The sequence below is a fragment of the Thalassophryne amazonica genome, chromosome 20 (assembly GCF_902500255.1).
Source record: "Thalassophryne amazonica chromosome 20, fThaAma1.1, whole genome shotgun sequence".
In the NCBI taxonomy this organism is placed as follows: domain Eukaryota; kingdom Metazoa; phylum Chordata; class Actinopteri; order Batrachoidiformes; family Batrachoididae; genus Thalassophryne; species Thalassophryne amazonica.
In genome coordinates, this window is record NC_047122.1 from 30,054,441 (window position 1) to 30,077,713 (window position 23,273).

Here is a 23,273-nt window from a genome sequence, read left to right on the forward strand (position 1 = left end):
TTATGAAATATATTTTATTACAGATTTATGTACAATCACAAAAATAAATCCTCAGATCCCAGCTGACTTAAAATGTGATGTTATGGATGGGTGGGTTGGTGGGGGTGGGGGAATTAAAAATTAATCACCTGTCAGGAGCTGTGACAGGTTGGTAAGTGGAAAATCTGATGGTTATATTTCCACAGTGCATTAAGGCTGACGCACTCTGGGCTCTAATGGTGGAACTGGCACAGTCCTGGGCCGTGGAGATCCTGAGCAGACCGCTGGACGTGGGTCACACGAGTCGTTATCGTCACAAACACTGCACTCAACGGGATTTTTGCTCAAACTGGGGATTAAAGCCCATTACAGAATTCCATCTTTCAAAGTAAAATGAAAGCAGCTTGAACTGTCATAAAAAAAAAAAACAAAATAAAAACCAGTGCACTTTGTGGAAACAGTTACGGTAAGTTTGACAGCACATTTACACAAAAGGTCAGAGGGCATCAAATTAACTGGCCAGAAAAGTAAATCAATTTTTTTTTGGCATACTGCCAACGCCACACCAGTAACTACATTTAGACAGAAGCAGCTGTTTTATGGCACATGTGAGCTATGATGGTCGAGGTGAACCTCAGATTTAATCGTTTGACTCAAAGTTCAGTGCTGCATCATCTGCATCATCATCATCGTTCTGTCGCAGCCGAGCTCAGCAGCAGTCATGAGGCGCCGCTGCACTTCAGGTAAACGTTAAGTCACACAGTTCTCTTCACTCCGTACCGCCATTTAGTGCAGCATATTTAAAGCCAGTCAGACTGTTGCCGGACGAACTTACCAGCTTCTCCATCACATCTTGTGTTGAGACGCCAACTTCAAAGACTTCGTGGATAGCTTTACGGAAACAGTGGAAATTGTACTCGATCAAACCTGTTAAAAATAAACAAACAGCTTCTGTAATCGTAGAACCCCAAAACAATTTGCATCCCTGAGGCCAGTTCCACCTTGTTCATAAGTATTTGGACAGCAACAATTTGAAGTTCAAATGAAAATCTAATTTTTGCTTGTAATGTTAGACTTTCAGTTTTCATTCAAGGTTTTTTTTTTTTTAATTATAGCCATTTTATTCAGTCCATTTTCATCTTAGCACCTAAGTCAGTGGTTTTCAAACTGTGAGGCATGCTCCCCAACAGCAATAGCCTTTTTGCTTAACGATTCCCTTATCTGTCCTTCGGAGCGGCTGTTGTTTTGGAGGGTGATTTATCATTTCTCTATGTTGATTACAGACCCTGCAGCGTATCTGTAATCAATTGCTTCTGTAATGGCTCAGCTTTGAAGCTTGAAAACAACAAAGCAGTGCCCTGATCCACTGTTTCATTGGTTCATTGCTTCGATGCTTTTCAGAAGCGACAAGTTCGCTTCTTATCTCCTCTCAAAACCATTTAAAGATGTCAATCCTGAGTCACTTTTCCGTGAATTAAAGTCACTAACTAGGACTCTTGTCTTGTTGCAGGCAAGAAAAGAGAATAATCCTCCATTCCATTTGCACAGCTCCAAATGCTGCGCCGCTCTCTGCTGAGACAGAGTCCGGTCGGAATTAATAACTTCAAAGTGAATCACCGTTTACATCAAATGACACCTTTTTCCAAACATTGTAACACAGACAACAGACTAAAACATTTTTCCCTCCCAAAATGAGACGTCCTGCGTTCTTTATGAATTATACTGATGTTGACTTGCAGCCAGCTGAACTCAGCTCAGTGGGTTTTTTTTTTTTTACATAAAGTGAAATTGAGAATTTGATTGTTTATCTAGACAAATGTATACACAAAGAAGTGCTATGTCTGGGGAGGGAGGTTTTTTCGTATTGTTCTTGTTACTAACGCTTTGTTGTCTTAATGAATGTTTTTGCACAGTGCTGAGAAATAATTCTGATGTATAGTTGTACGAGTATGTGTGTTAATTTAAAATAAAACACACAACACAGTGTTATCAGAAGCACAAAGTTATCAGACAGCTTTTGAGATATCGCAATAAACGGACGACGACAACCCCAACGACTATGACGGATGCCGCGACATGACATAGGGTTACCGCCATACTGGCCGGCCACTCAAAGGGGAAAAAAAAAAGCAAAACAAACACCAGCAAAATTTTAAAAACAGAGTCACTGTCCAATTAATTATGGACCCGTCTTGTATGGACACATTGCATTTGAGCTTGCTCCCAGATCTCTAGCTTGGAGGCAAACATGCAAAGTGTTCATTACAGTCCACTGAAGCTGTTGCTGTTTAATTATAGACATTTAAATAAAGACGTTCCAATGTGAAGCCCACCTTTCCTCTCAAAGCTCTCCTCTCTCAGGATACATACGAGTGCCAGGAATTTTGTCACCTCTTTCAAATAAAGCACTGTAGTGTTGTTGAGCTTGATGATGGCCAGAGACTCTTCGTCATAGGCACAGCCACTGCTGTCCCCAATCAGCCTGATGTAAAGGACACAAAATTTATTTAAAGCACCTTTACTCTCTGTGTCAGGCTGATATAGTTTCGGGAGATGGAATTTTTCTTACCCGTAAATGCAGGAGACATCGATGACCACATCGATCATGTCACAGCAGAGCTCATATGACTGCATGTCCACAGGAGAGCTGTCGGTGGCGATGTAAATCTTACTAACAACATCAAACAAGAAGGCCTTCTCGATGCCAGAATGCTGCAAAACATTAAGGATACTGTAAAGCACAAAACTGGATGAAGTCTGATTTGTTTAAAAAGCATACTGCAAGTAAAAGAGATGGAGAAAAACAGACGACGTACTGATATGAAAATATTCAAAAGGTTCTCCAAAAATGGTAACTGAGGGATGAGCTTCTGGACGACTTTACTGAAAGCTTCAAATATGGAGTGATCATAGATGCTGGTTAAGTAGAAGCTAAAGAGGAAAAACAATGAAAAGTTACACCACAAAAAAATGAAAACAAAAAACATCTGAACAACAATCAAATGAAACCCTCCATCCAGCCATTTTACGAACTCATTTATTCCAGCTCAGGGTTACAGGGGGTCAGGAGTCTATACAGTTAAAATTTACATATCAAAACCAAAATGAGTGATGTAGCACTCAGCTGAATGTTTCTTAAAACATGTGGACTTTAATCTGTTGAGAACACATAAAACAAATTACTTGAAGATTTCATCTCAATCTGTTGGAAATCAAATGTCATTTCAAGCATTTTTCTAGCATATTTTAGGCTTCACAATTAATTGGAGAAACAGTAACAGATTTCTCAACAAGAAAATAATCAATTTTAGCTCGAATATTGAAATCAGTGAAGTTCACAAGTTTAATGTATTTATGCAAAAAGAAATTAAACTGAATAAGGGGCTAAAACTTTACAAGCTTTGTGTATCCAGCTTCTCTGGACAAGATATTTGTTGAATTGCTGCTATATATTTCAGATTTCATTTTGACAATTGGACCAAAAAAAAAAGACTGAGTTTATAAATTCAGAAGAAAGGGGTGGAGCAAGTCTGTCCTTTCAATTAATGAACCAATGACAAATTTAGCTGCAGGGTAGGAACAGCCCTTAATGCACTTTAGCATGTGAGAGTGCAGATATAAATGATAAATTAATAAACACACATCACTGCACAGCCCGTTCGAATGTGCACATTTTCAAACAGATGAACTGTTTGGACCAGAGAGTGTGTGCCAATTAGAGGGGCATCACACTACTCAGCCTCACTGGCAAAGTCTACTCCAGGGTGCTGGAAAGGAGGGTTCGGCCGATAGTCAAACCTCAGATTGAAGCGGAACAATGCAGTTTCTGTCCTGGTCGTGGAACAACTGACCAGCTCTTCACTCTCACAAGGATCCTGAGGGGGCCTGGGAGTATGCCCATCCAGTCTACATGTGTTTTGTGGACTTGGAGAAGGCGTGTGATCGGGTATCCCGGGAGATACTGTGGGAGGTGCTGTGGGTGTATGGAGTGAGGGGGTCCCTTCTCAGGGTCATCCAATCTCTGTACTCACAAAGCGAGAGCTATGTTCGGGTGCTCGACAGTAAGGTGAACTTGTTTCGGTGGGGGCCTTCGCCAGGGCTGGTCCTTCTCACCAATCCTGTTTGTGAAATTTATGGACAGGATATTGAGGCGTAGTCGGGGGGAGGAGGGTTTCCGGTTTGGTGGGCTCAGGGTCTCATCACTGCTTTTTGCAGATGATGTGATCCTGTTGGTTTCATCGGCCTGTGACCTCCAACACTCACTGAATCGGTTTGCAGCCGAGTGTGAAGCGGCTGGGATGAGGATGGGCACCTCTAAATCTGAGGCCATGGTTGTCAGCAGGAAACCAATGGATTACCTACTCCGGGTAGGGAATGTGGTCTTGTCCCAAGTGAAGTAGTTCAAGTACCCCGGGGTCTTGTTCACGAGTGAGGGGACAATGGAGCGTGAGATTGGCCGGAGAATCGGCGCAGCAGGGGTGGTGTTGCATTCGCTCTACAGTACTGTTTGGCGAAAAGGGAGCTGAGCCAACAGGTGAAGCTCTCCCTCTACTGGTCAATCTTCGTTCCTACTCTCACCTATGGTAATGAAGGTTGGGTCATGACCGAAAGAACTAGATCACGGGTACAAGTGGCCAAAACGAGCTTCCTTAGGAGGGTGGCTGGTGTCTCCCTTAGAGATAAGGTAAGAAGCTTGGCCATCCGTGTGGAGCTCGGAGTAGAGCTGCTGCTCCTTCACGTTGAAAGGAGCCAGCTGAGGTAGTTCAGGCATCTGGTAAGGATGCCCCCTGGGTGCCTCCCTAGGGAGGTGTTCCAGGCACGTCCATCTGGGAGGAGACCTCAGGGAAGACCGAGGACAAGGTGGAGAGATTATATCTCCACACTGGCCTGGGAACACCTCAATGTGTGCCGGGAAAGGGAAGTCTGGGGTCCCCTGCAGGAGCTGTTGCCCCTGTGACCTGATCCCAGATAAGCGGTTGAGATGAGTGATGAGTGTGTGATGAACTGTTTGCATGTTATTTTTCCAACAGGTACACAACAACTGTCATGGCAGCACATTACATAACATATGAAATGTCACTCATATTTCCACCTAGCAACTTTGCTATCATGTTATCGTGTTCATTCAGATTGCTGGACCAATTCTTAAGCTTTGTAAAGCTGCTGCATAACATTGTGATTATTATAATTTAGACCTAACAGCAATGTTTTTTTTTGTTTTTTCCATGAGAGATGTCCCGCTGCCGTCATCATGTATTTGGCTCAAATACTTGCGTTACCCAATGTGTTGTGAGTATGGGCTACATAAGGCGACAGACAGTTTTGGCAATTGTGAAGGAAGTTAAGAAATGTAACTGAGGCCTTTCTCCTAAAATTGCCACCATAACCTTTCCAGAAAAGTTACTTTTGTATTTTTATCTGACACAGGAGATGTTGTGGAGCTAAATGCTGTTCCTAAACCTGTGACTGACCTGAGGTGAACCTTCTCCAGATTGTTATCTGCCAGGTCATCGTTGGCTCGCTGATGAATGTCTCTTTGCGTTTCTATTTTGTGATCATCTGACAGACCATCTACTTTATGGATGAACACTTCAAAGTTGATGTTTGGATTCACTCTGTAGGCTCGAGACACAGTGAGATGTAACCTCCCGAGAGCCTCCACATAATCGTCCTAATTACAGGAGAGACAACAATGTGTGACTTCAGCCAATTCTTGTCACAAAAACATAGCTGTTGTGTTGTCATACCTGTGCGTCAATGACGAAGATCAAGGCGCCAGTTCCTTTGAAGATCATCTCACTGTCAAAGGTGGGGTCAAAGAAGTCCACCTGGCCAGGAAAGTCCCAGATCTGGAAGTTGACAAAGGAGCTGCTGGAGATGTCGTCCTTGTAGATTTTGTTGGTGCTCTCGAGGAATAGTGTCTCATTAGGTGCCATCTTGTGAAACACAACCTGATCACAGGCATAAAAGGTTCCTGCTCATGTATGGTATTCTCAGTTCAACAAGAAAACACTTCAGAAAACTGCATACATTAGCAGAGTGCAGTTATTGCTGCCAATCCCACAAGACATGTCAGCGCTCCTATAGTCAACTGGTAATATTGTAGGATTTTAAGCTCATATATTTGCCATTTTGATTTTTGCAACAGTAAATATTTTTTATCAGCAGTGAGTCAACTGTTATGGTCCTCCAGTCACAGTTGTGTTTTGCATCCATAGTGTTGAATACCGTGAAGAGACTGCACAGAATAGCAGGAAATGGAAGGACTTTTTTGGAAAGGAGCAACAGCCAAAGCGCAGCTCTGCACGACACACTACTACATAAAACACCCACTCTGCAGGCATTGTTACAAAAAACTTCACTCCCTCTCTTTCAATCAGTTTCACAAAAAAGGTTTTCAATCAGTTTCACATGATAAGCCCTTTACCTTAATAATATACAACCACCAAAATGAAATGCCATGTGACACTGTTCACAATCAAAGCAATGAACCACAGTGCAGCAGATGGCGTTTCGCAATCAGGTTATCAGTGACTAGTCAATGCCTGTGCCACCGCAGAGCAGTAAGGTCATCTGATCGACAAGTCTGTGCAACTCCTAGTACAAAGACAGCTACTGGTGACTGCTCACTTAAATTTTGTGAAAACCTAATTAAATGAAAACCAATTTTCTGATAACCTGCAGAAGACCTCATAAAACATTTTATGCAGTTTTATTTTTCAGTTTTAAAGGTGAAAAACTGTCAGATTTAGTTAGCAGCTTTTGCGTGTGTGTGTGTGTGTGTATACAGACACATTCACTTATTTCAGCAGTGACATTCATGTCTCTGGGTACTCAGCCTTTGACAGACAACTGAGAAGAGCTATTGAGTCATGAGGTGACAGAGGTGTTTGACAATGAAGATACAGTGCATCCAGAAAGTATTAAGCCTTATTCCAAAATGGATGAAATAATTTTTTTTCCTCAAAATTCTACATATAATACCCCATAATGACAAAGCAATGACAATGTGAAAAAAGTTTTTTTTGAGATTTTAGAAAATTTATACACACACACACTCATATATATATATATATATATATATATATATATATATATATATATATATATATATATATATATTCGTATATATACATACACACACACACACACACACACACTACAAAATCGCACGTACATAAGTATTCAAAGCCTCTTCCATGAAGCTCAAAATTGAGCTGAGGTGCATCCTGTTTCCATTGATCATCCTGAGATGTTTCTACATGTGGGGTAAATTCAGTTGACTGGACATGATTTGGAAAGGAACACACCTGTCTACATATAAGGACCCACAGTTTAAACTAAACCGCCCGTCTAAACTGAGCAATCAGGGAAGAAGGGCCTTAGTCAGGGAGGTGACCAAGAACGCGATGGTCACTCTGTCAGAGCTCTATCATTCCTCTGTGGAGACAGGAGAACCTTCCAGAAGGACAGCCATCTCTGCACAAATCTACTGATCAGGCCTGTATGGTAGAGCGGCCAGACGGAAGCCACTCCACAGTAAAGGGCACATTGTCAGCCTGCCTGGAGTTTGCCAAAAGGCACCCGCAGGAGTCTCAGACCACAAGGAACAAAATTCTCTGGTCTGATGAGACACAGGCCCAAAGAGTTCAGTAACTCTTTGGCATGAATGCCAGGTATCATGTTTGGAGGAAACCAGGCACCACCCCTACAGTGAAGCATGGTGGTGACAGCATCATGCTGTGGTGATGTTTTTCAGCAGCAGGAAATGGGAGACTAGTCAGGACTGAGGAAGAAATTAATGCAGCAACATACAGAGACATCCTGGATGAAAACCTGCCCCAGAGTGGTTTCAGGACAACTCTGTGAATGTCTTTGAGTGGCCCAGTCAGAGTCCAGACCTGAATCCAATTGAACATCCCTGGAGAGATCTGAAAATGGCTGTGCACCGATGCTCTTCAACCAATTTGATGGAGCTTGAGAGGCGCTGCAAAGAGGGATGGGAAAAACTGTCCAAAGATACGTGCGCCAAGCTTATAGCATCATATTCAAGAAGACCTGAGGGTGTAATTGCTGCAGAAGGTGCATCAACAAAGTATTAAGCAAAGGGTGTGAATACTTATGTGATTTCTTAGCTTTTTTCAGTTTTAATAAATGTACACAAAAAAATCCACATTGTCATTATGGGGTATTATGTGGAGAATTTTGATGAACAAAATGAATTTCATCCACTTTGGAATCAGGCTGTAACAAAAAATTGTGGCTAAACTGAAGCACTGTGAATACTTTCTGGATGCACTGCATCTCTGCACAAGAATGAAGGTCCAAGTCTGAAGGTCCTGGTGCTTCCTGTCCTACTGTATGGTTGTGAGTCATGGATGCTAACAAATGACCTATGGTGGCAACTAGATGTCTGTGTGTCTGTACTTGGTCTCTTTGGAGGATCCTTGAGTAAAACTGAAATGACTTTGTGTCAAACAAGCACTTACTCTGACGAGGGGTATCACTTGCATTGTGAGGGAGCATCAGCTTTGACATTTTATGTATGTGGTGTCTTTCTCTGTGCATGATCTATCACGCAGGTGCCTCAGTGTTGAGGATCCCAGTGGTTTGACAAGGTCAAGGTAACACCCACATTTCCCCTGGCTGCAACAGATAGTTGTTTTAGAGAAGTGACGATGGATTGACTCTCTGCCTGGGTGGTTACCATCCAGGACCCAAGGCGATTCTGTGGTCTTGGGGACGTGGCACCAGCACATGCTCCCAAAGTTTACTTGACGTTCCACCCCCAAAAAGTGCCTAATGAATATACATGCATGGGTGGAGGACTTTTGATTTGTAGAATAGAAGGTTTGAATTCCAAAGTGGGAAACAAGTATCTGGTTATCACTGGGATGTAATGTATGGGACTGTTTTCGGAAGAGTCCTGACCCTCACTCTTGCCCTAAACGCCTTGTCACCAAACATGTCACTTAACCAGCATGTTGAATTGTGATTACTGTGGAAAAACAATCACCGTTGTACCCTGACCTACAAAAGTCTGTCAAGCATGCAGATTTTTAAGCAAACTTAAACTTAACATTTTTTTCACAATACATACTCATACAATGATCACATGCTTTGGATTTACTCCTAAAATCAAACTGGGAAAACATTTTCTTCAATTTACACAATTACAATATTCTAATAAAAACATTATAGCGCATAAAAAAATGTAAGCTTTCTGACAGAGGAACGTTAAAGTTGTTTTTATTTCGTACCTTTTGAATGGAGGACTTGCCGCTGCGCCTCAGTCCCATCAGCAGGATTCGGGGTTTGTCCTCCTCCGTGTCTCCAAAACTTTCCGCCTCGTAGCTCCCCGTCAGTGCGGGCTCCTCGTACATGCTTGTGGCTGGCTATGTGGCTCTGAAAGCCGCTCAGTTATCCCGCAAAAAACACCCAGAGTCGCTCAGTTATCCCGATAAAATCCCGGCTGGAATGTTGCTATCGATTATTATTTTTTTTTTGTAACCAGTTAGCTTCACAAGCTAACTATAAGCTAAAACGCAGCATTAGGTTTTTTTTTAATACAGTCAAATATGTCAAAACAGACTATACAATATGTGCGATAAATATAACTAAATTAGTTAGGAACCCGGTAGCTTTGTCGCTATGAAAAACGTGTTAAAACTTAATTTTAATAAAATAAATAAACAATGCTAAGGCTAGTCACAAGTTCGCCACAATCCCGCCCCTTGAATGTGATTGGTTGTCGGTGTGACACGTCATGTGATCAGCAGCTGAGCCAAGGTGGAAGAAAACGGTGAGTCATGCGATAATGAACCGACAGGTTTTGTTGTATGTAATAAATCCACGTTTTCTCTAAATACTGTTTGTGTATGCATTTGTCGAATATAAAAAACTGATAGTGTGTTTCGCATTTGCTTGCTTTTTTGGTGAGTGGTTATTTGTCGTTGGTTAGCTTTTTTATGCTAATGTGTAATCTGTAATGTGACAAAATAATAATAATAAAAACAAAGTAAGTTCTCTTAAACAAAGCTTTTTATATACAGTTTATTTTTATATACTTAAATTTTTATTTGGAACAAAGGTGGTGCACGGTATACATTAACAAATCACATTTTCAAAGAGTTCTCATTATCACGTGAAAACCAGGAAGTGCAATGTACTTAATTTCCAGAAGCACACAGCAACTTAACACGTATACAAAGTTTGTACATTAATTAAATGTCTTTTGTTCTTGCTGTAGGCCTGCAGCTAGAAAATTATAAACACTACTGGTTAATATAGCTCTTATTACTCTCATTTTATGTCAGAGAAATAAATTAAAATGTCACAATTTTTCTGAGTTATTTTTTCAAGTGTCTCTTTATTCAGGGACATTTGGCTGTTGTCAAATCAAGGTTGCAAAACACAGACTATCAGGCTTTTTCGCCAACATTGGTATGAAAGTATCTTTAAGCTCTCAAAAGTAAAAGTACTAAATCCTCAAGTTTGACCTTTTGGTTGATAAATGATCATCAGAAAATTTGCTGATTGTTTTTTTTTTTTCAGTCAGCCATTCATGAAATTGAGTAGTGGGTCATGATGTATTTACTTTCACAATATGTAAAGACATTTGCAGTAACTGATAGTGAGACAGGAATGTGCTTTTCTCATGACTGGTGTCTGTTTCAGCAGCAACGTTATCTTGTATTTGTCTTATTGGTGCAAATACAAACATACTTTGACCCTCTCTGGATTCATTTCAGGGTTCAAGATGATAGATGTCCTTCTGTGTTTCCTTGTGGCCTGTCCAGTGCTGTTGGCTGCAGGCAGCCCAGTTTCTCAGTCCAACAATGGGACCACACCACTGGTGATTTGGCATGGGATGGGTGAGTGCTCATGTCCTGTAAGGATAAGAAAAGTACATCTTCTGATTTTTCTTATTGAAATGAAGGAAGAAGACCTATATAGGACTTGAGGTGCAAGTGTTTATCCCTGGATACTGTAGTGTGAAGCAAATAAGAATTGTCGATGGGACACCAGTCCATCACATGTTACTCCAACAGCCAAGGGTGGTACCTATTTATAGCTGGGTGGACCGGGCCAATGCAGATGAGTTGCCTTATGCAAGGACACAGATGGGAAGCATGACTGGGAGTTGAACTCAGCCCTACATATAGGTAGCCCAACTCCTTTCCTATTGAGTCTGTGATTCTTCTTCTTCGTCCATCAAAGTTGATGACAACCTCAACATCTTAGTTTGCAGTTGATGGTAGACAGTGAGTTCTAAGGTGACTGGCCAATACCATTTTGGTACAGAATGTCCTGGCACATATAGGGCAAACATATAGCAGCTCTGTGGAGGGTGTGATGGTGACATTAGCATTGTGCAGTTCCAACTTGGGTTTTAGCTTCTGCCCCAAAGCTTCTGCAACCTTCTTCATTGCTACTATGCCATGCAGAGTGATATCATGTGAGGGGTTCCCAGGAGGCTACATCGATGTTGATGGATTTTCGATAAAGCTTTCAAGGTATCCTTGAAACATTTGTTCTGTCCACCTCACCTTGAAGCAGTTGCTTTGGGATACTTTTGTTTGACATTCTGAGGATATGACCTGCCCACCTGGTTTGAGCTTTCATCAATATGATGTGCATAGTTTCCATTTTGGCTTTGGCAAGGACTTCTGTGTCTGGCACCTTGGCTTGCCACTTGATCTTTATGATTTTTCTAACACGGGTGAGATGGAAGTGGTTCATCTTTATGGCATGCCTCAAATACACAGTTCATATTTCACAGGCATGTAGTAGTGTTGGGAGTACTACTGCATGGTAGACATTCAGGCTTGTTTCAAGACTAATGCCCTGTCTGTCCTAAGTAATTCTGCATAGTTTGCCTTGGCTATTTTGCAGTTCATTTCATCATCCATTATTGCAAAATGGAAGAGGGTGCTACCTACGGATGTGAACTGGCCTACAACCTGTCAGACTGTACAATTCCTCACTTGGAGGAATTGAAGGAGAGGAACAGTAGTAGTCAGTAAGCTAGTAGTGAGCAGTATTTCTGGTATTTATATTTGTATTTACATTTTGCAAATTGTTTTTTGCTTTTACTTTTGATACTCTGCTTCTTACCCTGTGTGCTGCTATACAGTGCTGCTGGAACCTCAATTTCCCTGAGGGATTCTTCCCAAGGGATTCATAAAGTTCTTTCTAATCCAATCTAGTAGAGCCTCAGTGTCAGTATCAGAGCTTGGTGGAATAGCAATGTCATCAGTGTAATGTATGTTGTTCTGTGTCTCTGGTTCATTTTGGGTTTAATAAGTAAGCCTCTGTTGTTATCATCCAGGGAGATGGAGAGAACATAATCCAGTACTGTTATGAAGAGGAAGGGAGGAAGTGTGTCTCCTTGCAGGATGACACAGACAACTTTGCTGCATCTGGTGGCAACTCTTGTAGTTGTTGGAGTAAAGAGCTCTGATGGCCTTGATTATCTTATCGGGAATTCCATAAAGGGCAAGGATTTCAAACATGACTTCAAAGTCGATTGTTGACTTTAAAAAGGCCTTTGACTCAAACACCATAGAAAGCTCCCTATTTGCATTTCTCATCTCCTCAATAATTCTGCATAGACACAAGATCTGAGAAAGAGTAGTTTTGGTTTCTACAGAGTAATTGGTCTAGAACAGGGACAAGCCTGTTGAGAATCATCTTGTTGTACACTTCAGCTGCTATAGCGGTTAATGAAATCCCATGGTACTTTTTGTGAAGTGTCAAGTTTCCTTGCAAGTAACCCGGAGTGGTGGAGCTTTGTGGGTAGTAAATATGTTGTTGCAGATCTCGAGGAGAACAGGAATGAAGTTAAGGTTTTTCCAGATCATGGGTGGAATGTTGTCAGGGCCAGGGGATTTCTTGTTTGCTAATCGTGACGTTACATCCTTCATTTCATTCATTTCATTTCATTTCATTTATTAGTTCGTTTCGAGCAGTGTAACAAAATACATGAACCTAGTACATATTAAACAATCAGATACATTTCATTTTTGCTCGTAAAGGCGTGGGAAGAAGAAAACTTATTGAATCCCACCCCTATCTTACAGTAATACTTAACCTAAACTATATTTGACTTCCAATTTCCATATCAGTTGAGAAAAACACAAAAAAAACCACACACACAACAAACAAAACAAAATAAACACACCAAAATAAGAAACAAGTTATTCACATTGAAAATATTGATAACTAAATGAAGAGTAGATTAGTAAATACAATAAATGTTCATATAAGAAACAACAAGCTACATACCAACAATGGTAAGAACAGTGTTACCAACAATGGTAATACAATACAAAGAACTCACATACCAACAATGGTAAGGAAACTTCAGGTATCAAACACAACACTGATACACACAAGTGCACAACAAGACATTTAAACTCTACTATGACTGTATTCTGACCCAACTGCATTTTTATACAGGGACTTAAATTTGTGAATATTTGGGCAAAGCTTTCGCTGTAGATCCAGAGCATTCCACATTTTGACCCCACATACTGTCACACAAAAACTTTTACGAGTGGTTTGTACCTTAGGTAAAATAAAATTTCCATTACCTCTCAGATTATGAATCTTCTCTTTGTGAGAAAAGAATTTTTGCACATTTTTTGGAAGTTGATTATTGAATGTTTTAAATAACATAATTACAGTACAGTATTTTACAAGGTCATCAAATTTTAATAATTTGGACTGGATAAAAAGATCATGGGTATGCTCAAAGAAACCAACCTTATGAATAATCCGCATGGCTCTTTTTTGCAATAAGAATAGCGGATTTGTTGAACATTTATAGTTATTGCCCCATATTTCGACACAGTGTGAAATAGGGGAGAACCAGAGAACAATATAAAATACGGAGTGCTATTTGGTCAAGGAACTGCTTAGCTTTATTTATAATTGAGAGATTCTTAGATATTTTAGTTTTTATGTGCCTGATGTGGGCTTTCCATGATAATTTGCTATCCATAATTACACCAAGAAATTTGTTTTCTGATACATTTTCAATTTGTACACCATCAATAATAATTTGAAATTTATTTCTATGTTTATAATTACCAAAAATCATAGCTTTTGTTTTACTTAGATTTAACAGTAATTTATTGGTGTCCATCCATTTCTTTAATTTATTCATTTCCATATTCACAGGTTCCAGAAGCTTGTTATAATCTAAACTACTATAGAAGATGTTTGAGTCATCAGCAAAGAGAATTAACTTATATCATTAATGTAAGGGTGAACAAAATTGGACCCAGCATTGACCCCTGGGGTACACCACAGGTAATACCAAGATGTTCAGATGCATAATCTCCCATTTTCACATACTGTACCCTTCCGGTCAGATAATTTTGTATCCAATTCCCCGCTACTCCTCTGATTCCATAATTTTCAAGTTTGCCAATCAAAATTGAGTGGTTAATCATATCAAACGCCTTTTTAAAATCAATAAAGATACCAACTGTATATTTATTATGGTCCAGAGCATTCGTTATTTCTTCTACAGCCTCCATTATTGCCATAGAAGTAGTTTTTTTGGACCTAAAGCCATATTGACTTTCATTTATTATTTGATGTTTGTTAATGAAATTTTCAAGTCGAAAAGTGAATAATTTTTCCAAAATTTTTGAAAAGTGAGGAAGGAGGGAGATTGGACGATAATTGGTGTGTTTGTTTCCATTTTTAAATAATAATATCACTTTTGCTATTTCATTTTGCTAGGAAAACAACCAGACTGGAAAGACAAGTTGCAAATATGAGCGAATGGAATTACAATATTGTCAACAATTCTCTTTACTAAAGACATGTCAATACCATCACAATCTGTGGAATATTTACTTTTACATTTGAGAATTAATTCTTTTACTTCGTGTTCATTGGTTGCAGAGAGAAACATTGAAAATGGATTCTTAATCATAGTGGCATTTGCTAAGGGCTGACTTTGGGAATGGTCTGGAATCCCAGCAGACAGCTCCGGACCACCATTCACAAAAAAATAGTTAAAATTGTTAACGATGTTTTCCATATCATGCTTATTTCCACTTACATTTTCAAAATAGTTGGGTTTAAAATATAACTGCTGAGCATTTCTAATTATATCAGTCAATTTGTTTTTGTATGTCTTGTATCTGAGTTCAGCATCTTGAGTTTTAGATTTGATAAACAATTTGTACAGATTTTGCTTTTTTTTTTCTTTTTTTTTTACACGCATTCAATATTCCTTTGTAAGCCAGGGGCTATTAATTGATTTCTTCTTTATACAGTATTCTTTGACTGGACAGTGTTTGTTATACAAGGAGATAAGTCTTCAGAAAAATGTCATAAGCTTGATCTACATTTGCTTGAGATAATTGAACTCCAGTCCTGATCTTTAAGAGCGTTGTTGAAAGCATCAATGTTTTCTTCAGTTCTTATTCGCTTAAAAGTCACCTTCTTATCCTCTTTGACCTTATTGAGCTTGCAGTCACACAGAGTAAAAACAGGTAAATGATCAGTGATGTCACATACACTCAACAAAAATATAAACGCAACACTTTTGGTTTTGCTCCCATTTTGTATGAGATGAACTCAAAGATCTAAAACTTTTTTTTTTGCCCATAATAAAAGTCCACTCTGAAAGGTTCAGTTTTGTTTTATTGGGGGGGGATACCAGTCAGTATCTGGTGTGACCACCATTTGCCTCATGCAGTGCAACACATCTCCTTCGCATAGAGTTGATCAGGTTGTCAATTGTGGCCTGTGGAATGTTGGTCCACTCCTCTTCAATGGCTGTGCGAAGTTGCTGGATATTGGCAGGAACTGGTACACGCTGTCGTATACGCCGGTCCAGAGCATCCCAAACATGCTCAATGGGTGACATGTCCGGTGAGTATGCCGGCCATGCAAGAACTGGGACATTTTCAGCTTCCAAGAATTGTGTACAGATCCTTGCAACATGGGGCCGTGCATTATCCTGCTGCAACATGAGGTGATGTTCTTGGATGTATGGCACAACAATGGGCCTCAGGATCTCGTCACGGTATCTCTGTGCATTCAAAATGCCATCAATAAAATGCACCTGTGTTCTTCATCCATAACAGACGCCGCCCATACCATAACCCCACCGCCACCATGGGCCACTCGATCCACAACATTGACATCAGAAAACCGCTCACCCACACGACGCCACACACGCTGTCTGCCATCTGCCCTGGACAGTGTGAACCGGGATTCATCCGTGAAGAGAACACCTCTCCAACGTGCCAAACGCCAGCGAATGTGAGCATTTGCCTACTCAAGTCGGTTACGACGACGAACTGGAGTCAGGCCGAGACCCCGATGAGGTCGACAAGCATGCAGATGAGCTTCCCTGAGACGGTTTCTGACAGTTTGTGCAGAAATTCTTTGGTTACGCAAACCGATTGTTTCAGCAGCTGTCCGAGTGGCTGGTCTCAGACGATCTTGGAGGTGAACATGCTGGATGTGGAGGTCCTGGGCTGGTGTGGTTACACGTGGTCTGCAGTTGTGAGGCTGGTTGGATGTACTGCCAAATTCTCTGAAACGCCTTTCGAAACGGCTTATGGTAGAGAAATGAACATTCAATACACGAGCAACAGCTCTGGTTGACATTCCTGCTGTCAGCATGCCAATTGCACGCTCCCTCAAATCTTGCGTCATCTGTGGCATTGTGCTGTGTAATAAAACTGCACCTTTCAGAGTGGCCTTTTATTGTGGGCAGTCTAAGGCACACCTGTGCACTAATCATGGTGTCTAAACAGCATCTTGATATGGCACACCTGTGAGGTGGGATGGATTATCTCAGCAAAGGAGAAGTGCTCACTATCACAGATTTAGACTGGTTTGTGAACAATATTTGAGGGAAATGGTGATATTGTGTATGTGGAATAAGTTTTAGATCTTTGAGTTCATCTCATACAAAATGGTAGCAAAACCAGAAGTGTTGCGTTTATATTTTTGTTGAGTGTAGTAGTAAGCCACTAAATGTAGGAACCCCAATATTATTAGTAAAGATATTATCAATCAAAGTAGCACTGTGTGATGTTATTCTACTTGGTTTAGTAATTGTGGGATACAGAGACAAACTGTACATTGTGTCTAAAAAGTCATCTGTTGCTTTATGTCTAGATGGATTCAGAAGGTCAATATTGAGATCACCACAGATGAATAATTGTTTATGGTTGAAAGTTGAAAACCTTTCTTCCATAATTTTAGTAAAAACATCAATATTTGATCCAGGTGAACGATACACACAACTTACTATGACATTTTTCTGCTTTCCATTACAAATTTCAATAGTTAGACATTCCATAATGTCATCTATCGCAAAAGACATATTATCAATAACCTTGTATATTAAGGATTTGTGGATAAGTAATGCTACTCCACCTCCTGTTTTGGTTTCTCTATTTATATTCCTTAGCTCATAACTATCAAGACTAAAATTTATATTTCTGTCATTGCTAATCCAGGTTTCTGTAAATGCAATTTTTATTTCATTCATTTAAAAGAAAATAAAAAACAGAAAAGCAGAATCAACAAAACACCACAAACCACTGAATGAAAAGGAGCAGTTTAGAAGAACAAGTCTTATATACTCTGCCCCCTTTTTTACAATACAGTCTCACAAAGCATCATCAATCAACACACGAATAATTACATTTCTATGATTTTGTCACATGCCACCAACTTATTTCCTAATTTTAACCATTATTTATAAGATTACACCCATAACAGATTACATTTTAAACTTCAAACATTCTAAACATTATTAACAGCTTACATTTTAGCTTTGTCACAGTCCACTGACCTATCAAGTTTAATACGTTTTTTAAATAAATTAAGCGACCTTGATTCTTTGATTTCTTTGCTGAGGTTGTTCCATAATTTTACACCATTGACTGCAATACTCCGTTCCTTTATCTTGGTTCTAAATCTTGGTTTCTTAAAGACTTCTATGCCCTTCAAATTATAACTGCTTACTCTTTTTTCAAACATATTTTGAATATTTATTGGTAAGGTATTGTTATTTGCTTTGTACATTGTTTGTAATAATTTCAAATCAACTAAATCATGAAATTTAAGTACCCTATACTTAAACAATGGATTAGATGGATCTCTAAATCGACTGTTGCTAATCACTTTTAAAGCTCTTTTCTGCAAAATAAATAAATGTTGGGTATAAGTTATACATGTTAATCCCCAGATTTCTACACAGTAAGTCAAATATGGAACAATCAATGAATTGTACAATGTTAATAATCCATAATTATTTAATGAATATTTAACTTTATGTAAAACAGCAATGGCTTTCGCTATCTTTCCTTTTATGTAGTTTATATGTGACTTCCATGCAAAATCCTCATCAATCATAACTCCTAGAAATTTTGTTTCTTTTACCCTTTGAATGTCCATTCCATCTATTTTTATTGACACCTCTTTTTTTTTTACTCTGTCGTTAAACAATATGAAGTTTGTTTTATTAAGATTAAGTGACAATCTGTTTGTATCAAACCAATATTTAACTTTTTCCAACTCTGTATTTATCACCTGTACTACTTCCTGTATATCTGATCCAGAGTAAAATAATGTTGTATCGTCAGCAAATAAAATGCTACCAAGTACCTTTGACACATTCACAAAATCATTAATATACAAAATGAACAGTTTAGGTCCAAGTACCGATCCTTGTGGTACTCCACACATAATATTACACAATTCTGATTTAGTATCATTTATCTGAACAAACTGTTTTCTATTTTCTAAGTAGCTTTTTACCCATTGATGTGCAATCCCTCTTATTCCATATTGTTGTAACTTATGAAGCAATCTTGAATGATCGATAACATCAAAAGCTTTTTTCAAATCAATAAAAACACTTACAAAATAATCCTTATCTATTGCTGTTGATATTTTCTCTGTTAATTCCATAATTGCCATAGCTGTCGAATGTTTTGTTCTAAATCCATACTGAGCATTCTTTAAAATATGATGTTTCTCAATTAATTTATCCAACCTTGTCACAAAAACCTTTTCCATAATTTTAGAAAACTGTGGAAGCAATGACACTGGCCTGTAATTTGAAACATTATGTTTGTCTTCATTTTTATATAATGGGACTACCTTGGCAATTTTCATTTCTTCTGGAAAAATTCCTGTTGACAGAGACAGATTACAAATGTAAGTGAATGGTTCAATAACAGTTTCTATTGTACTTTTTACAGTCATCATGTCTAAATCTTCATAGTCAGTTGATCTTTTGCTTACACCGTTTTTTTTACAATATTCCTTATTTCATCTTTTTCCACGTTGTCAAGGAAAATACTATTGACCATATTTACAATAGTATTTAATTTATCTTCTACTATTGGTTTATTTCCCACCAGATTTGATCCCACCTTTGAAAAATAATAATTAAACTCATTTACAACTTCTTTTATGTCATATATCTCTTTATTTTCCTTGACAAGGTAGTTCGCAAAAGTTGATTTCACTCCATCACTTTCCATAACACTTTTTATAATTCCCCATGTTGCCCTTATATTATGTTTACTCTTATTCAATTGTTCACTATAATAATCTTTTTTTTTGTTTCCTAATTATTGTCAACAGTTTATTTTTATATTTTTTGTATCTTTATTCTGTTTCCTTTGTTTGCATTTTTAGAAAGCACCTGTATAAATAGTTTTTCTTTACACAAACGTTTTTTATTCCCTTGGTCAGCCATGGTTTATCTACTCTTTTCTTGCTAGTTTTTATTAATTTACAATTTTTATTATATGATTTCATCAATATTTTCAGAAATGAACTATATGCTACATTAACATCACCGACATAAACTTCTTCCCAGTTTTAATTATTAAGGTATAATGCCTCTAAGGCTTTTAATGACTTATCTCTTTTAAAGTTTATATCAGTTTTTTATGCCTATTTTTATATTTAAATATTGAAAAAACTGGTAAATGATCACTGAGATCTGTCATCAATATCCCATTCTTAATGATTTCATCTGTTCTATTTGTGGATATATTATCAATTACAGTTGCACTTTGTGATGTAATTCTAGTTGGTTTTGTTATCAAAGGGAATAAGCCCAAGCTGTTCATTGAATTCACAAAATCACTTACTCTTTGGCAAGTGGAACTTTCCACATTAACATTAAAGTCTCCACACATAAAGAGCGTTTTATTTTTGATTTGATGGAATAATTCTATTATTTTATCTGTAAATTTCACAACACAAGAATCTGGTGCTCTGTATACACAACTGATTAGAATATTTTTAGATGTTTCCTGTACAATTTCCACTGTTAAAATTTCTATAACATCATCTATAATTGTCATTTCTTCTACAATTTTGCATGTCAGATCTGTTTTTATGTACAAAGCAATGCCTCCGCCTTTTTTTCTCTTCTATTTTAAATAGAAGAAATAATTTTTAATAGAACTAAAATTGGTGTACATACTTCTGTTATTGGTGTACATACTTCTGCTATCCTTCAGTTCATTGATTATGAAAAGCGATTAATATTAAGTTCATCAGCAATAAAGTTCATCAGGATGGGTGACTCTCCAAGGAATTTCTGAAATTGCTTTAGCCAACCTTCTTGTCACTTCTTTGTGTCAGCATGTGGATGGGACAGATAGGCATCTTGTAGGTTTTTACGAGCTTTCCTGATAGCTACTCTATTCCTGGCAGAAAGTCTGTTGTTAGTTTCATATGTGTAATTTTGATGGAATCATGAGAGCTGATAGAATTCAGATTTGTTTTCTGTTTAATGCTCCAGATGGTTGATTATTCAGCAGGATTCTTGCCAGGGCTTTCCCAGCTATGGAGAACAACGAAATACCCCTGTGGTTATCACATACTTGTCTGTTACCCTTCCTCTTGTACAGGTGGACAGTTGTGGCATCCCTGAATTCTTGGGGAATGGTTCCCTGGATCCAAAGAGATTGGAACAGTTCTGTGAGTTTCCCTAAGAGTGTGGGACCACCTGCATTGCAAATCTCTGCTGGGATGGCATCTGAGGCCATCTGGGGCTTTGTCACTGGATAGTTGGTTGATGGCCTTTCTGACTTCTGCATCTGTGTGGAGGTCATCCATGCCATGGTTGATGTCAGCCTGGGACAACCTAGCTTTTGCTTCATTGTTTATGGATGAGGGGTGGTTCAGAACTGCTTCAAAGTGTTCAGCTCATCTTTGCAGAAGAAGAAAGGAGGACTGAGCCAATGCACTTGTGGTATCTTGTCCAAGGACACAGATGGGAAGCATGAATGGGAATTGAACTCAGCTCTACATATAGGTAGCCCACTTCCTATCACACTGAGTCTATGATAGAATCATAGACTAAATGACCATAGACCTATGGTCACCCCACTGAGTCAGGTCTCCTTAAGGTTTCTTCCTGTAGTCCAAAAACCTGCTGAGGTGGTTTTTTCCTTACCACTATTGCCAATGCATGTGCTCATGAGGTGAGTAACGCTAAACCTTCCTTTTGTGGGGTGAATTATTTTGTGATTGGGTGCTGTACAAATAATTTGAATGGGGCACTGTAGTCTCGTTTGAACCCCTGCGTGATATTGTGGGATTTTACCACTTCCAGGGACAGCCTGCCATTGCGCAACACAAACACAGCATCACTTCACATGGAAAAATGGTGTACCATTTTGCTTTTGGCTGCAATCACCAAAGTAGCCGCGAAAAGTGCAGTTTTTTCGGTTCCCAGTGGAGAAGGGAACCGAATATTAACATAATTAATGTGACAGAGCTTTTGAACATTTCAAAATCTTCTTTGCACACTTGTACAAAGCAGCGCACAGTTTACAACGGTTTACAAGGAGTTCACTCTCTGCCATGGCAGATTGTGTACCAGTGCAGACATCAGATTCGTGCAAGTGTCAAGGCACCTTTCGCCTACACACCTTGACAGAGTTTTTTCAATTTATTTTCATTTATATAGCACCAAATCACAACACAGTTGCCTCAAGGCGGTTCACACAATTAAGGTCTAACCTTACCAACCCCTAGAGCAAGCACATAGGCAACAGTGGTAAGGAAAAACTCCCTCTGATGATTTGAGGAAGAAACCTCAAGCAAATCAGACTCAAAGGGGTGACCCTCTGCTTGGGCCATGCTACCGACACAATTTATAAAACGAATATACAGGAAATTTTGGGAATCCATGCCAGTGCACAGGATGGAAGGCTTGCAGAACAAGACACCACCCCCATCTCTGGATGGAGTCGCACCTCAAACAGAGAGAAAAAACAGTATCGGGCATCAGAAAAACAACAAATACAGTATAATTTGTCAGCATTAAGCAACAAGAAAAACAGAAGAAATACTAAGGTGATCACCGGCCGCTAGCTCTAAGCTTCACTAAAAGACCCAAACTTTAGAGGCTGCGGCCTGCTGTCTAGAGTAGTTGAGTTCTCTTGCCTGCACAACCGCCTCGACATGTTTGAGCTATAGGTCATAAACAAACTGCAACACATGTCCACTTTCCACCACATCCTCACTATTTCTTTACATTTTCACTTTGTTTGCTGTGTAATTTGCCCCAAAACCTAGAGAAAGTGCCATGTTTCTAATGGGGACATACGAGGGCTGTCCCTGGAAGTAGGATTATTGCATCATATGCGTCATCTTTTAACCCTTTAGCACCTACCCTCAAATGATACTGCACTGCCCAATTATCATGAGCTTGATCAAGTGATTTGATTTTTAGTAGTGGTTGATTTGTGTGGGTCTGTGTGAGGACCCTGGCAGCTGCACTGTGAACAAGCTGAAATCTTGCTGTCGGTGAAATGAACACATTCACAACAACAATAGAGCTTATGAACACACCCTTCTCCAGCCTATAATGTGAAATATGTATGGTGTGCAGCCTCAGAGGGACCGACACGTGCCTGTGAATGGAAGGTTGCCTCATTCTAATTCCATGCCGACTTGAAAAAGCTGTCTCCCTTCTTGCAGGCTTTAAAGTGATTTAACAGCTGAAAGTTGCTCAGCGGCTCCCTGATGTGGTTCTCAAACTGGGTCCTCGAGTACCACCTCATTTTCCATCTCTGATATGGAACTTTGTCAACTCTGACAACTTTTGATCACTTAGACTTTGTCAAAGGTCACATATTTTGTTGTAGAAGTGATATTTTTCCTTTCTCAGATTGTTTAATTTGATAAACGTTTGGTAAAGCTTTGCAGGTTTTTCAATAAAAAGCAAAGGTCAAGAAAGGTTTGCACGGGGTGTTTGTTTCACCGTGCTT

General features: G+C 39.1%; 2 protein-coding genes across 3 annotated transcripts in view; one reads left to right on the forward strand and one right to left on the reverse strand.

The window, feature by feature from the left end:
* On the reverse strand, positions 1-9,726 carry rragcb (Ras-related GTP binding Cb). The gene is made up of 7 exons (XM_034160456.1): positions 9,240-9,726; positions 5,727-5,930; positions 5,451-5,650; positions 2,796-2,910; positions 2,549-2,691; positions 2,313-2,461; positions 1-906 (listed from the first exon to the last, which is right to left on the reverse strand). The coding sequence occupies exons 1-7, from the start codon at positions 9,360-9,362 to the stop codon at positions 749-751; spliced, it is 1,092 nt and encodes a 363-aa protein (XP_034016347.1). The 5' UTR covers positions 9,363-9,726; the 3' UTR covers positions 1-748.
* ppt1 (palmitoyl-protein thioesterase 1 (ceroid-lipofuscinosis, neuronal 1, infantile)) overlaps positions 3,981-23,273 on the forward strand; it is a 27,215-nt gene continuing 7,922 nt past the window's right edge. The window contains exons 1-3 of one of the 2 annotated variants that reach the window (XM_034160457.1): positions 3,981-3,988; positions 9,776-9,781; positions 10,731-10,853. In XM_034160457.1, the coding sequence (XP_034016348.1) occupies positions 10,739-10,853 (115 nt within the window). In that variant the 5' untranslated portion in view covers positions 3,981-3,988; positions 9,776-9,781; positions 10,731-10,738. Of the gene's footprint in view, positions 3,989-9,775; positions 9,782-9,894; positions 9,915-10,730; positions 10,854-23,273 lie in introns of those variants that run through there. The other variant, XM_034160458.1, reaches the window with a different exon arrangement.

What these genes read in the sequence shown, in the direction of transcription:
- rragcb (XM_034160456.1), bottom strand. Translation starts at nt 9,362, where the DNA reads ATGTACGAGGAGCCCGCACTGACGGGGAGCTACGAGGCGGAAAGTTTT. An exon ending in TCTTCGTCATTGACGCACAG is followed by an intron (nt 5,651 to 5,726) that starts GTATGACAACAC and finishes TCCTGTAATTAG; the next exon opens with GACGATTATGTGGAGGCTCT. An exon ending in GATGTCTCCTGCATTTACGG is followed by an intron (nt 2,462 to 2,548) that starts GTAAGAAAAATT and finishes CCTTTACATCAG; the next exon opens with GCTGATTGGGGACAGCAGTG.